The sequence below is a fragment of the Tachysurus fulvidraco genome, chromosome 19, assembly GCF_022655615.1.
Source record: "Tachysurus fulvidraco isolate hzauxx_2018 chromosome 19, HZAU_PFXX_2.0, whole genome shotgun sequence".
Taxonomy (NCBI): Eukaryota; Metazoa; Chordata; class Actinopteri; order Siluriformes; family Bagridae; genus Tachysurus; species Tachysurus fulvidraco.
Window position 1 is genome coordinate 6,030,932 of NC_062536.1, and position 15,247 is coordinate 6,046,178.

A 15,247-nucleotide genomic window follows, 5' to 3' on the forward strand; every position below is an offset into this window, starting at 1 on the left:
TGCTAGCTTGAAAAGTGTGGTGACTCATTTATTTGCTTATTATGTGTGATTTGTGAGAGTTTTGTGAAGGCCGGCAGCAGGTCTGTAGAACCTTTTGGAGAATAAACTTTTGAGCCTCTGGGCATTTTTAAAAAAAAAAATAACTCGCTGCCAGGAAAAATAGAAGCTTTTGGACACGGCTATAAGAAACATGCACAAGCAATCATGTTAAGCCTCTCTCACACACACACACAGACACACACAGATGATTGAGCGTTAGCGTGTGTATCTAAGCTCAGGGTGTTAATAGGTGCTTGGATGGTCCATCATGTCTCAGCTTCATGCCTTCTGGGGAAAATAGAAGCAGAAGGACACCAGTGAACTGTCACAGATGGTAAGTGGTGACATCTTTCACACGCGGCCCAGGGCAAATTTATATTCCACAACACAGCTGGGATGAAGAATGAACCAAACGACTAAAAGGCAAGCCAATATGGAAGGAGACAGCAGTGTCACAATCCCATGTGCAGAGATTGGACTCCTTTCAGAGCTCCTGGAAATGTTGCAGATCGAAAGAGATGACCGTGTGTAGTAGGATTAGCAGAGACACGTTGAAGCGGGAGCCATCTTTAATGGATTAAGGAGCACCCCGTTTGACTTTATTGACTGTTTTCTTTGCTGATATTTTATTGGTTTGTGTGCATGTGTGTGTGTGTGTGTGTGTGTGTGTGTGTGTGTGTGTGTGTGTGTTTGTTTGTGTGTGTGTGTGTGTGTGTGTGTGTGTGTGTGTGTGTGTGTGTGTGTGTGTGTGTGTGTGTGTGTGTGTGTGTGTGTGTGTGTGTGTTTGTGTGTGTGTGTGTGTGTGTGTGTGTGTGTGTGTGTGTGTGTTTGTGTGTGTGTGTGTGTGTGTGTGTGTGTGTGTGTGTGTGTGTGTGTGTGTGTGTGTGTGTGTGTGTGTGTGTGTGAGTGTGTGTGTGTGTGTGTGTGTGTGTGTGTGTGTGTGTGTGTGTGAGGTTAGTTTAAGCTCAGCTCATGGCTTAACAAGGTCACAGTGTCTCTCAGGTGAAGTGTGTCCATTAACATTATTATTCCAGTGCAAATACTTCTTCAATGTTTTTTTTTTTCTTTCCTAAAGAGTCAACATACAGACATCAAGCCAGTGTTGATGATGAGATGGTCAGCATGGAGATTCTGGACACAGCCGGACAGGTAAGCTGTTCATTATTGAACTGGATAAGATAAATGGTCAAACAAAGTATTTGTAGAAAGATATAAAAAAAAAAATTGAAGTAGAAGAGAATAAAAGAGAAAATACACCGAAAATATTAAAAGATTGGTACGAACACGGATCGGTGGCAGAACAGTAGGACTATTGTGAATAAATTGCAGATGTGTGCAAAAAGTCCGGTGCAGAAATGCTGAGGTATTCAGTGTTGTTATTAAAAAGTCCAAGCTCTAGTCTTCTGTGTTGTCCTGGTTGATGGCCCAAATTTTCTTTGAGAAAATGCAGCACTCGGTCCATCAGCTGCTTAACACTAATCAGTACAAGACCAGTATGTGGCAATTTCACATTGAATTAAGTTTGACTTGGCTCTTGACTTAAAAGTCCTAATTTCAAAAGAATTTACAATTGTAAGGAGTAAATGAGGATTTTATAAAGATAAACGTCTGTATCGCTCAACTATCCATTGACCTAGAGAGAGCATTGGATACGTTGAGGACGGAGAGAGGCTCTGCTCTGCAGATTGTTCCCACCATTGTTCTGCTGTACAGAGAACATCTTGAATGGATATGATGGATGGATGAGTAGATAACAGAAAGACAGGTAATCAGACAGGAATGATGTAATGAACCTGCAGATATAGCACAAGCTAATTGAAAAACGTCAGGAAGCATAGTGCCAGATCAGAAGCTTCCATGGTTACCTCCAGGGCATTTGGTGAAAGAATATAGGAGTTAATTAGTATAACTTGCTTGCCTTATTTTATTTCCATTCATCTAGGAAGACTTGCTGCAGAAGGAGGGTCACATGCGTTGGGGTGATGGATTCGTGCTGGTTTATGACATCACCGACCGGAGCAGTTTTGAGGATGTGGCCCCACTGCGCAGCCTGCTTGAAGAGGTGCGGAAGCCACGCCACGTGCCCCTGGTGCTAGTAGGCAACAAAGCTGACCTGGAGCATGCGCGTCAAGTGGCCACAGAGGAGGGCGAACGTCTGGCCGCTGACATGGCGTGTGCTTTCTATGAATGCTCAGCATGTTCAGGCACGGCAGGAACCTCAGGCACCGCAGGCACCGTGGCTGAGGCCTTCCACGAGCTGTGCCGTGAGGTGCGCCGTCGCCGTGCTGTCCAGGGAAAAAGCCGGCGCCGTAGCTCCACCACTCACGTCAAGCAGGCCATCAATAAGATGCTCACCAAGATCAGCAGCTAGGGAGAGACGAAGAGAGGAGGACAGAGCGACTAAAGGAAACGAGGGGAGAGGGTGGGGCTTGTGAGCTAAATCACTACTGTCTGAAGAGCTGGGTTTGATTGGCTCTGCCAAAGAATTTTCACCAAAAAGTGAAAGCTTTGCTGTTCTAGATGAAGAAAATAAACTATTACTCAGTCACTTTTTCTTAATAACATGCCATCAGCATACATTCTGCATACACTCAAACAAAACTATACTGTACAAGACTGTGAAAAGTGTAAACAGAACAAGGAGATCTGACAAGTGTACACAACGTAGAGAAGTAGAAAGAAGTCGATTGATTAGAGTACAGTACTACACGTGCAGTAACAGCAGCATCAGAGTACTCTTTCAAGCCTTTTCTCTTTTAGTGAAACACACAGATTTTTCATAGTGTCTTGTGCCATCGCTTGTATCATACAGGAATGTTTTCATGCTCCAAGGCCTTCCCTGTGTATATTTGTTCTTCTGGCTATAATGATTATCAGAGTGACAGATTGCTACAGATTGCATTCGCTCTTTTGCCTGCTCGCTGCATGTTGACCCTTTTGAGACAGTTATCAAATAAATCATTGTCCGCCCTCATAATAAAGCCAAATGTCTTTTTTTAATCATAAATATTTCCCGGTCGTCCTCTCCAAACATCTTGGAACATGTTTATTCTGAAGATTATATCTTAACCGTGGGCATTTTTTCTCTGGAATGGAGTGCAGCAGTAAAAGATGGGCCTTGAAGCAGACGGTGTTTTTATTTTTTTGTTTTTTTCTAAGAGCCTTTCCTCAAAGAGTGTTTTCTGCTCTTATCACTTGCATGTTACAACCCACATGGACTTGTTTATCCATCGCTTCTCTTTCTCTGACCTTGTACATTCTTTCTGGAGATATTTAAATATATACCTTTAATTCTGTATAATGTACAGGGTATAACTGCCTTAATATCTCAAACGAATCATTAGATAATGTGTACAGTAAATCTGGTTATTACAGCTAAGTAGCCATGGAAGTAACATGCTAGCAAGTACAGTAGTAACATGCTAGCATGTTTCAGGCCAGCTTTATAAATGAATAAACTGTCATATATTGTAATATAATGAGCGGTGTGAGTCTTTCTTGCTGTGCACTAAATAAAGCTGACAGAAAAGTATACACAAATGTCATGAAAACAAATGAAGCATCCGGGTCTTTGTTGAGTCTCTTTATTGTCAGAACAACGCTCAGCCACAGCATCGGTTTACATACACGGTCCCGTCACCTGGCGTTTAATACACTGTAAGACTTCATGAGCAGTGAAAATAAGAGACATAGGAAGGTTCAAGAAAATTATTAGTCAAGATATTGTCTTAAAGGTGTTAAGTCCAAGGTTAAGATCAAGAAGGTAACCGTAAAAAACATTTTAAGGGCAAGTTTTTACTTCAGCTACAACATTTGTTTGACTGTATATTTATAATCACACCCTCCAGTGTCACCCATATGAGGATGAGGTTCCCCTTCGAGTCTGGTTCCTCTCAAGGTTTCTTCCTTACCATCTAAGGGAGTTTTTCCGTCGCCAATGCTGCCTGAGTCTCCTCAGACTTGCTCATTGGAGATAAACACATACACATTGTGTAACTAAATCTATCTAATATTAATCTTGAATTTTGCATTCTGTTAATCTTTATATTATTATTTATATTAACCGTTTGTTCTACGTTTATGTTCTGTAAAAAGCTGCTTTGAGACAATGTCAATTGTAAAAAGCACTATACAAATAATCTTGAATTGAAATTGAATTGAACTGATTGGCTTCCAGTAAGAGGAAGTTTTTTCTCTCTCAAGACAGAGTTTAAAAGCAGTCAAGACCAGGTCATGATCCAATCAATCCATGGGAAAGATCAAGATCGTACACAAATAAATCCTGAGGTCAAGCTTTTACTGTGGCGTAAACAAACCAAGAACATATTTATTGAGTCCAATGGCCAAAAATAAGACCAATAAGACCAAGTCGAAGTACAAATGCCAAAACAGAATCAATACAGAAATGTAATGCTAGTTATAGCCATGCTGTTATAGTCAGAGCCATCTTGTATTTTGATACTTCTGAGGCGACAGCGATGTAAGCATTCAAGGCAAAATACAGAAGACACCTGAAAACGACACTTTTTTGCTTTTTCACATTATTAGCAATAAGACCAAATGCGAAGAAAAGTAAAGTATGAAAAATCGAATTCAGAAAGATACTCGTTTATTTCTTGTGGCAGTTACTTTCTCTTTGTCTAGGTGAACTTTTTATCCACGAGTGTTCGTGTGCTACTGTAGCAAGCCAGCTAGCTTCTCCATCCAGACTGGATGTAATCCACTGCTTTTGTATATCTGCTGAGGAAAACAGCATGGTTGAAACATCCACAGAGGTACAAGGCATAACGCCAGTAAGAAGCGGGAAAAAGTCTGTCTGAAGTGGGACACATTCTAACTGGGTAACTATACGGAAAAGTGATGTGTTTCTTTTGTATTTTAAATACGGTATTTGCACCAATAACATCAAATTCATACGCTTCATCTGACTTTCCAGATGAGTCAAATAGACCCCAGGTCTGCACAAGGGTTGTATAAACATGATATGTACTATGGCAATGACAAACCTTAGCACACAATTTTTTTATATAAATTAAACAGACTATTTTGTATAGATAGGCCGTGAAGACAGAGGTTTGGCCTGCCTTGGATCTGCGCTACTCTGAGTGAACAAATGCAAATGAGCCAGGCCTCACAGGTGATGGGGCCGTTTGCACAACAAAAGGAGGAGAACAATGGAGCTGTAGGGGTGCTGGTAGGTGTGAGGTCCAGGGATTTTACGCAAAATTGCGCAGGTTTAGCAAATCTATCCTATTGCAGCAGCACAATGCTTAGCATCATGGTAATACAGGTTAAGAGCTTCAGCTCATGATCAATCCAGAAAGAATTTTATGTCAGTGGGTAATGTTGATGTTGTTAGACAGTCTGTTCATTTTTCTTCCAGGTGAATTCTACAGAGTGATAAAAAAGCACTTTGTAATGTCTTTTTTAGTAATGTGTAATCATAGTAATGTGGTTTTGTGGGCAGAAACACCTTATTTATGGGCCAAAATGTCCAGACATGTTTGCGCTGACAGGAAGTCTACTGTAACTCACAGACTCACCAAAACTGGCCAATTGAAGCCTTTTTTTTTTCTAAAGGTTTGCACACTGATGCTAACAGGAAAAAACCCCCCCCCCCCCCCCCCAAAAAAAAAAATCCTTCACTAAAGTCACAGAGAGCTTCTTTTTTTTTTTCTTCGTGTAATGTATAACATGGACACGACTTCAGTTGGACAGACATGAACACGAGTTTATTTACAATTAACAAATGTGTAATGAATAATTTATACTTAACACATAAACATATTAAGTGTGTACAATAAGAGTGTACACTCAGCTGCTTGGTCATAAATTAATTCATTTATATTTCATTTATTTTTATTTGTTCATTAAAAGACCTGCCATGCTAACTGTTACAGCCAATAATAACATAAATTAATATAAAACATTAACATAAATTTTTTTAACATGAGAAAAAAAATAAAAAGTATAAAATAAATAAGTAAATAAATAAGTGCTCTTAGGCACGACTCTGTCTTTGTAACTTATTTTTAATGCATCATAATGTGAAGTGTCTATTAAGAATAATATATAACCCAAATGCACAACGATGAACTACGTATAAAGTGTAAAGATTTTCAGCAGTCCTAACGACGACCTTGTGAAGAACCAGTCTGGGAACAGAAGAAGCAGCTCACAGACCCTAACACTGTTCAAGGTGTACACATACAGAAGGATATATTCTGAACTAAGTGGTGTAATGTGTTTATGATCGCTAAGCACAATATGGAAACCTTCATTAGGAGGCAGATGGTTCACATGAGATTCAGAAGCCACAGCAGATTTGAGCAGCAGGTGGAACGAATTTCGTGAAACGAATATCCAAACCGGCTAGAGCATACAACTTTATAAATGGAGCGTCGGCCTGCACCTGTGCTGGAGTTTGCAGTCATCAAAGTTGTTTAGTAATTCAGTAAGGATAATAAGCCTGATACTTTTTCACTGAAGGCAAAATGTATCACATTTGCATTATGAAGATATTTCATTAAGTCCAACATAAGCCTTGTCCCAGACAATGATATTCCAGGCACACGGCATTTCTCTGGATACATGAGAACTTTGACAAATTTCACACTGATGTTGTGACATAATTGTTATAAAATGACTTTTATTGCTGTGGCTCACTAAAGATCCATCATGATGCTCTAATTCTGTGGAGCTTCTGCACTTCTGATGAAACTTCTGCCACTCCACATGGATACCTTATCTATCTACTTATCTACTTATCTACTTATCTATCTATCTATCTATCTATCTATCTATCTATCTATCTATCTATCTATCTATCTATCTATCTATCTATCTATCTGTCTGTCTGTCTGTCTGTCTGTCTGTCTGTCTGTCTGTCTGTCTGTCTGTCTGTCTGTCTGTAACATGAAGACATTAATGTTCATACTGTACATCCCTTCAGCACACCTTGTACCATTTACATTTACATTTACATTTACAGCATTTGGCAGACGCCCTTATCCAGAGCGACGTACATAAGTGCTTAAATCTCTAACACTGAATACATTAATGCTGGTTCACTAGGTTACATACTTAAGATACCATGAGTTTAAAACATTTGTTCAAAGTTACAATGAAAAAGTGTCAAAGTTTTTTTTTTATTTTTATTTTATTTTTTTTAAATGCAAAGGATAAGGAAAGAAGTGCTAGTTGAAGTGCTTCCTGAATAAGTAGGTCTTCAACCGCCGCTTGAAAATAGCCAGTGACTCGGCTGTCCGGACCTCTAGGGGAAGTTCATTCCACCACCTTGGTGCCAGTACAGAGAAGAGTCTTGTAGTATACTTGCCTCTTACCCTGAGAGATGGTGGAACCAGTCGAGCAGTGCTGGTAGATCGGAGGTTACGGGGTGCAGTGCGAGGAATGATGAGGGCTTTGAGGTAAGAGGGGGCTGGTCCATTTTTGGCTTTGTAGGCCAGCATCAGTGTTTTGAACCGGATGCGTGCAGCTACCGGAAGCCAGTGGAGGGATCGCAGTAGCGGGGTGGTATGCGAGAACTTTGGCAGGTTGAAAACAAGCCGGGCAGCTGCATTTTGGATCATTTGCAGAGGACGGATTGCGTTCATAGGTAGACCTGCCTGCAGTGCATTGCAATAATCCAGTCTAGAAATGACAAGAGACTGAACAAGTACCTGGGCAGTCTGTGTGGACAAAAATGGCCGAATCCTTCTAATGTTGTAGAGAAGAAACCGACATGAGCGAGTCACATTTGCAACATGAGAGGAAAAGGACAGTTGATTGTCCATGGTTACCCCAAGGTTGCGAGCTGTGGCTGAAGGGGAGATCAGTTCGTTGTGCAAGGATATAGCAAGATCATGACCTGGGGATGAATCACCTGGGATGAACAGCAGTTCAGTTTTGCTAGGATTGAGCTTTAACTGATGAGCAGTCATCCATGATGAAATTTCTGCCAGACATGCTGAGATCCGGTCAGAAGCTGTGGCATCTGAGGGTGGGAAAGAGAAGGTAAGTTGTGTACCATCAGCATAGCAGTGGTAAGAGAACCCATGTGATGAAATAACTTCACCAAGAGAGTGAGTATACAGGGAGAAAAGAAGAGGACCAAGTACTGAGCCCTGTGGGACGCCAGTGGAGAGTCTGCGTGGAGCAGATGTCACTCCCCTCCATGTTACTTGATATGAGCGTCCTTCCAGGTAGGAGGCAAACCATTCCCAAGCTGATCCGCAAATCCCAAGACTCTTGAGGGAGGATAAGAGAGTCTTGTGGTTGACCGTATCAAACGCTGCTGAAAGGTCAAGGAGGATAAGGACGGATGATAGTTTGGCTGATCTAGCAGTATGTAGCTTCTCAGAGACATCCAAAAGGGCTGTCTCTGTAGAGTGAGCTGCTTTAAAGCCAGACTGTTTGGGATCTTGGAGGTTGTTCTGTGAGAGATAGACAGACAGTTGATTATAGACAATGCGTTCAAGAATTTTTGAAAGAAATGAGAGAAATGATACCGGTCTGTAGTTACTGATGTCTGATGGATCCAGAGCAGGTTTCTTTAGGATGGGAATAACCCTTGCTCTCTTGAAAGTAGTTGGTACCTGACCAGATGCTATGGATCTATTGACGATAGTGGAAATGAAGGGCAAGAGGTCTTGTGAGATGGTCTGGAGCATAGTGGTAGGGAGTGCATCCAGTGGGCAGGTGGTAGGATTGCAGGACTGGATGAGTTGTAAAATCTCTTCTGCTGCCACAGTTGAAAAATGTGACAACGAAGGTGTAGGGGAATCCATACTCTGAGATGTAAGTGCAGTCGGGGCTGAAGTGAAGGTCCAGCAGATTTCCTCAATCTTCTCCTGGTAGAAAGAAGCAAAGTCTTCTGCAGTCAGGGAGGATGAAGAAGGTGGAGCCGGGGGGTTGAGCAGAGAAGAGATGATGTTGTGGAATTTCCGAGGGTCATGTGAGGAAGCTTCAAGCTTTTCCTTGTAGAAGGAAGTCTTGGCAGAAGTCACATCTGAGGAGAACTTGACAAGAAGTGTTCTGTAAAAATCAAGATCTGCATCAAGTTGTGATTTCTTCCACTTTCTCACTGGAACTGATTGTACCATCAGACCAAATCTACAATTTGGCGATATCACACATGCAGTGCAGTTATACTGAGTATCATCTCAGCTGTGATTCACCGCAGGCACGAGCACGCAGGTTGTGTGTCGTTCCCCATCACAGCGATTCCAATCTTCAGTATAACCACATGACTGCACGTGTCATACTGCAGTTCTATAAGCAAGAAATTAGAATAGAGTAGGTGACGTTCCAAATACTGCCAAATGTTCTGTTTATTTTTGCTCCGCTAGCAGAAATAGATCTCGAGAAAGAATCCACGCAGTTTATATCACATGGGCTGACTAGTTAGTTCACATTCATTTGTACATTCTTTATGTTTCATGTCAGAAGTTATGTTCCTGTATAGTACTTCCCGATGTCACTAACACCACTTGTTGACAGTTTTCCACACCACAGAAACCTGTAGATGATTTCTGTCAAGGTGATTTTTGCCAGCGTTTCATGTTAAAGGTGCTAAATACTAAACAAAACGTAATCAAAATGTTTGAAAGCATTTGTCTCAGAAGAAAAATAATTATCAGAACTCTGCATTGTAGCTTCACCTACTGTGATGATATGAACACATTTAAGACAGCAGCCACATTTAAGTTTGAAGCTTTTACTGAAGGTACAGAAGGTTTATTACAGAGCCCATGTTCATGTCAGTTTTAGACTTTGTTGGGTTTGGGTGTGGACTGGGCGTTCCATGTAATTACTGCTGCATCTCTGAGAATAGCAGCTAGGAGACCACAGTTCTCCTCTCTCTCTCTCTCTCTCTCTCTCTCTCTCTCTCTCTCTCTCTCTCTCTCTCTCTCTCTCTCTCTCTCTCTCTCTCTCTCTCTCTCTCTCTCTCTCTCTCTCTCTCTCCCCCCCTCTCCCTCTCTCTCTTTCTCTCTTGACCAGCAGCACACAGGTTATATATAGTCACATAACAGCATGTGTGGAGTCAAGTACTGATCCTGTGCTCATGTGCTGCTTGTGTTCCCTCGTAGTGTCCATGTGCCTGACTTTATGTGCTGTACAAGAGCCAATGAAACTATTTTCTATTGATGGTTTTATGACCAGATTTTAATTCTGAAAAAATATTCCTTGTTTTATGATTTGAGATTATAATGGTTTCATAATTGTTGTAAATTGAGGAACGCTGCCATCGCTCCTGAAATGCAACAGCATCCAAAATTCTCAGTCCGTTACAGGTGGAGAGATCGCATTATATCATATTACAGCTGAACTGTATGTTTTGTTTTTTTTACAAAGCACCTACTTCTCTCTCTCTCTCTCTCTCTCTCTCTCTCTCTCTCTCTCTCTCTCTCTCTCTCTCTCTCATTATTCATTCATTTTTCTACCGCTTTATCCGAACTACCTCGGGTCACGGGGAGCCTGTGCCTATCTCAGGCGTCATCGGGCATCAAGGCAGGATACACCCTGGACGGAGTGCCAACCCATCGCAGGGTACACACACACTCTCATTCACTCACACACTCACACACTACGGACAATTTTTCCAGAGATGCCAATCAACCTACCATGCATGTCTTTGGACCGGGGGAGGAAACCGGAGTACCCGGAGGAAACCCCCGAGGCACGGGGAGAACATGCAAACTCCGCACACACAAGGCGGAGGCGGGAATCGAACCCCGACCCTGGAGGTGTGAGGCGAACGTGCTACCTACTAAGCCACCGTGCCCCCCCTCTCTCTCATTATGGAAACGTTTAAATTATAAATGTATAATGTATATCCAGAATAGATATACTTCTGTGAAGCTGCTTGGTGACCGTGTCCATTGTTAACAGAGCAGTTAAACTTGAACTAATGGATAGAATGAATAAAGATCCTTAAACCTTTTTCCTGAAAGATCATCGGGTCCTGAAGTAGTCAGTATCCTGCAGGAGCCGCTGCTCTAAGCATGAGGAAGAGGAGGCCTCATAAAACACACTTTGCCTGATGTTTGTAGATCTGGGTGTGCATTGTGACTTAGTAAACTTATATTCACTGGAAGCTGTTTACTGCAGAAAAGTCCAAACCCTGAGCCATGACAGGAAGTCACCAATACCACAGGACACGAAATGTTCTTGACGTCCATGAGTGAACTATATACAGCTACAAATAAACATCTTACACTCAATACAGGAGCCAGTTTATCCTGATGAGGAACTTGAGTCATCTCTCTATATTCAACTTTAGAGCCATCGCAAAGCAAAGACACACAAAAAAGCTCCTGTGAGTAATTTGAAGACACTATTCGGAAGAGCTTGCAGGTGTTCAAAACGGCTGTAGATTTTCAGCAGATTTGGGTCGAGACGTGTCGTTTGACATCATCTCTCCTCCGTCGATCAGAGTACAGCTATCATTGGAAGTCAGTACAGATGTGACTTCAGTGCTAGGAGTTAAAACGATGAATCCTGTACTTGCAGTTTTGCCAGTTTTCAATTAGATTATAAAAAAAAAGCAGGAAAAACCTCTGCAAGTTGCATCACAAAAAAAAAGCCACAGCAAAATCAATCAACTGTCACAAAAAAGTCCACGAAGTCCTGGAAGGACTGAGAAACATCCAGCTGGCAGAGGAAATATATCTTCTGTTTTCTCACTCACTATATTTTGCATTATTATTTTAGTGTTAATCTCATCAAGACTTTTTTTTGGACTTTCATGACTTTCAGGGGACTATAAATAGTTTGCATTTTTAAAATAGTTTTAGGAGTTTTCCTGATGAGGACGAGCTGATTAACCCGGCAAGCACAAAAGTGTCATATATTCCTAAGCTTGTGGGGACATTTGTTCCACAAACATCCCACTCAGCCACAGTATATAGAGTGACATGATAGTTTCCATTATTAGACTGTCTGAATTAGAGAAACAATGGTGGTAATGTAGAGCAGGATAATTATCCCGAATATAGATGTGATGACATTCCCATAACATACAGAGTATTTGAAAAGGCATTGCCTGTGGTGAAAAAAAACACACTTTACAATTAGTGTACGTGGCAAGCCGTCACTGTTTGATTTTCCAGATGTGGAAAAAACACAGTGGCACAAGATTAAAGGGGGTATTTGGGGCCAAAAAAACTTTAGATGTGTTTTTTACATTCCATTTTGTGTGTGTGTGTGTGAGTGTGTGAGTGTGTGTGTGTGTGTGTGTGTGTGTGTGTGTGTGTGTGTAGGCACGATTTAGACGTAATTACTCACTCGTGCCAGCATTTTTAAGAGGTTGAGAAGGTATTTTTAAGGCATAACATAACACTCATGACGTCACTCTGAAACAACGATGGTGAAAAGATTTTTGGTTCTTTTTGATATGTAAATACATGTAATAACTATGATCTCATCCTGGAAAATAAGAAGGGCATGACTGGAGCTTAGCCAGCCTCTTAGTGTTTAGCAAACAAGTGTGTGGATCGTTTGTGTGTGTGTGTGTGTGTGTGTGTGTGTGTGTGTGCGTGTGTGTGTGTGTGTGTGTGTGTGTGTAGGCTTCAGTGCACATTTGCCCTTTGTGCCCTCATCAAACACTGTCGATTTCCAATATGAGGTGTATTTCATGTGCTTATGAAAGTCTTCATACTGTAACTGATCAGTTATATGGCTGGATTGTGTTCTGTGCTCGCAAAGTAACTAAATATCATACAGATGTGTCGTATTTCTGCATTGATTGATACCTAAATTAAATTCCCCCATCTGGGCTCTGCTGCTTTTAATAAGGACGAATATACAGAAATAGATCTATGTATAAAACTTCAGCGAGCAGAAATGTGAACTATGTTACATGTTCAAACAGTTTGGGCTTTTTGGAGTAGAGGAAAACTTTTTGTTTTCCATTTGTATAAATGTCTCACCAAATGTATTCACAACCCAAGCCAACAGAATGGACACTGATGTATAGAGATGTGAAGCGGATTGATTTACCGCTTGTGTTCTGTTATTTTCTTTGTCTGTATTCTCCATCAGTCTATTTCATTCACTCTCTTTCAGTACTTTATCCTGGTTAGGCCTGCGGTAGATCCAGATTCATTCATTCATTAATTTTCTACCGCTTATCCTAACTTCTTGGGTCACGTCATCGGGCATTAAGGCAGGATACACCCTGGACGGAGTGCCAACCCATCGCAGGGCAAACACACACACACTCTCATTCACTCACACACTCACACACACTACGGACAATTTTCCAGAGATGCCAATCAACCTACCATGCATGTCTTTGGACCGGGGGAGGAAACCGGAGTACCCGGAGGAAACCCCCGCACACACAAGGTGGAGGTGGGAGTCGAACCCCCAACCCTGGAGGTGTGAGGCGAATGTGCTAACCACTAAGCCACTGTGCCGATTGATATGAACAATTGATATGAACAGCTGATATAATAGCATTAGTTTCTATTTAAAATGTCAATTGTGGTAATTTTACATTCTTTTAACTAGACCAATTTCCTGGAAAGATCATTTAAAATTATTTATTTATTTATTTTGTGTGTGTGTGTGTGTGTGTGTGTGTGTGTGTGTGTGTGTGTGTGTGTGTGTGTGTTTTTAATGGATGTCACTCGGTTATGGGGCTTAAATCGAGAATCCCAACAGACGCTGCATGACTTCTGGTCCAATTCACTTTAGCTGGTGACAGTAACTTCCTGTTATTGCAGTAGCTCTTGTATCATTTCACAGTGCACTTTTTTGTCCTCAATCTCCATCTCATCTACTGCAATGTGTTTGTTGAGGCATTGCAGTTGCTATGGAGACCAAGGTCTTTCCCTGTTTTCAACTTAAGGAGGTGCTGATTCTTTTACGTCTTTCTCCGTGAAAGAACACAAGTTCAAAGATAACACCGAATGTAGAAACAATGAAGTGTGCACACACACACACACACACACACACACACACACACACACACACACACACACACACACACACACACACACACACACACACACACACACACGAAGGCAATGGGAACATCTTATCAAGAGTCTATGAAGAAGAAAATTGAAGACAGGGTAGTCACACTTAACAGCACAGTGTTATAAATAACCCTTTTAACGAAGGTCACGTAAGATTAAGAGGTGTCTGTCTAACTGACTTCACCACAGGTTTAAAACATTTTCTCATGATTCGTCAGACTTCTTTTCAACGCCACATAAGCAGAACATTCAGCAGCGTGAGAGGAGTCGAGGCTTTCCATGACTTACCGTATGGAGAGCGGTCTTTCTTACATTATATGTTTTTATGGCTTGGAGCGATCTACAACTCGCAAGTAAGTAACTGAAATAAAGTTGACTTTGGGGTTGCACATAAAAATTAATCCTACTTGTATCATTGCCATAGAAGATGTTTTATTTGAACAATGCTTTTCTTACACCCGGGGGCATTTTCTAAAGCCAGAACAAATAAGCTGGAAAAGGTCAATAGGGAAATGAAGTTTTAACAGAACACCAAAGGTATGTGTTGTTTTCTACTGGATTTAACCTCGGGTTCACCCTCGTGTTCTCATATATTTTACTTGGATCTTACATGACATGCATCAAGGCTAATTCATACTTCCTAATTTCTTAATTTGTTCTCCAGTTTCTGTATTCCTGTTGCCTGTATTCGAGTTTGAAAGTTCATCCAAATGTTCTTTTAAATCCAGCACGCATTCCTTCGTCTTCAGTGACTACCGGATCTCGGTCAGAGGTGGATTTGGAGCCAATCCCGACAACACCTGGCTCAAGGTGGGACAATCCACCAGTTCTCCAGCACCTATTGGTTGAAATAAATGAATGAATGAATACTGAACATCTTACACAAGGCCTCTTTAATCTTCTATCCACACAAGCCCAGTGGCTGCAGGCTTTCCTCCCGATGGCACGAGATCCAAACTTGTTTTCACTCAGTTCATCTTAGTCTCCAATCAACTAGTGAGTGTTTGGACACATGAGTATGTGGACACATGAATATCACACCCATATGTTATGCGTCTCCAAAACTCTTGCCACAAACTTAGACACACCCAATTGTATAGAGTATCTTTGTATACTGTAGCTTTAACATTTCCTTTCACTGAAACTAAGAGACCCAGAGAATCTATTCCGACATGACAAAGCATCATCCGTGCATGGTTTGAGAAATGGTGTGGAAGAACTTGAGT

At 41.3% G+C, this 15,247-nt stretch overlaps 1 protein-coding gene and 1 long non-coding RNA gene across 3 annotated transcripts in view; both read left to right on the forward strand.

Annotated features, from left to right (window-relative positions):
- Positions 1-3,594, forward strand: part of rerg (RAS-like, estrogen-regulated, growth inhibitor) — a 45,374-nt gene extending 41,780 nt beyond the window's left edge. For both annotated transcript variants that reach the window (XM_027153975.2, XM_027153976.2), the window contains 2 exons: positions 1,115-1,188; positions 1,982-3,594. In XM_027153975.2, the coding sequence (XP_027009776.1) occupies positions 1,115-1,188; positions 1,982-2,410 (503 nt within the window). In that variant the 3' untranslated portion in view covers positions 2,411-3,594. The remainder of the gene's footprint in view (positions 1-1,114; positions 1,189-1,981) is intronic.
- Positions 3,595-14,065: 10,471 nt separating this feature from the next.
- On the forward strand, positions 14,066-14,888 carry LOC125139618. Its single transcript, XR_007138673.1, has 3 exons — positions 14,066-14,374; positions 14,499-14,558; positions 14,686-14,888. It is a non-coding gene; the product is annotated as an uncharacterized LOC125139618 (long non-coding RNA).
- Positions 14,889-15,247: the final 359 nt, after the last annotated feature.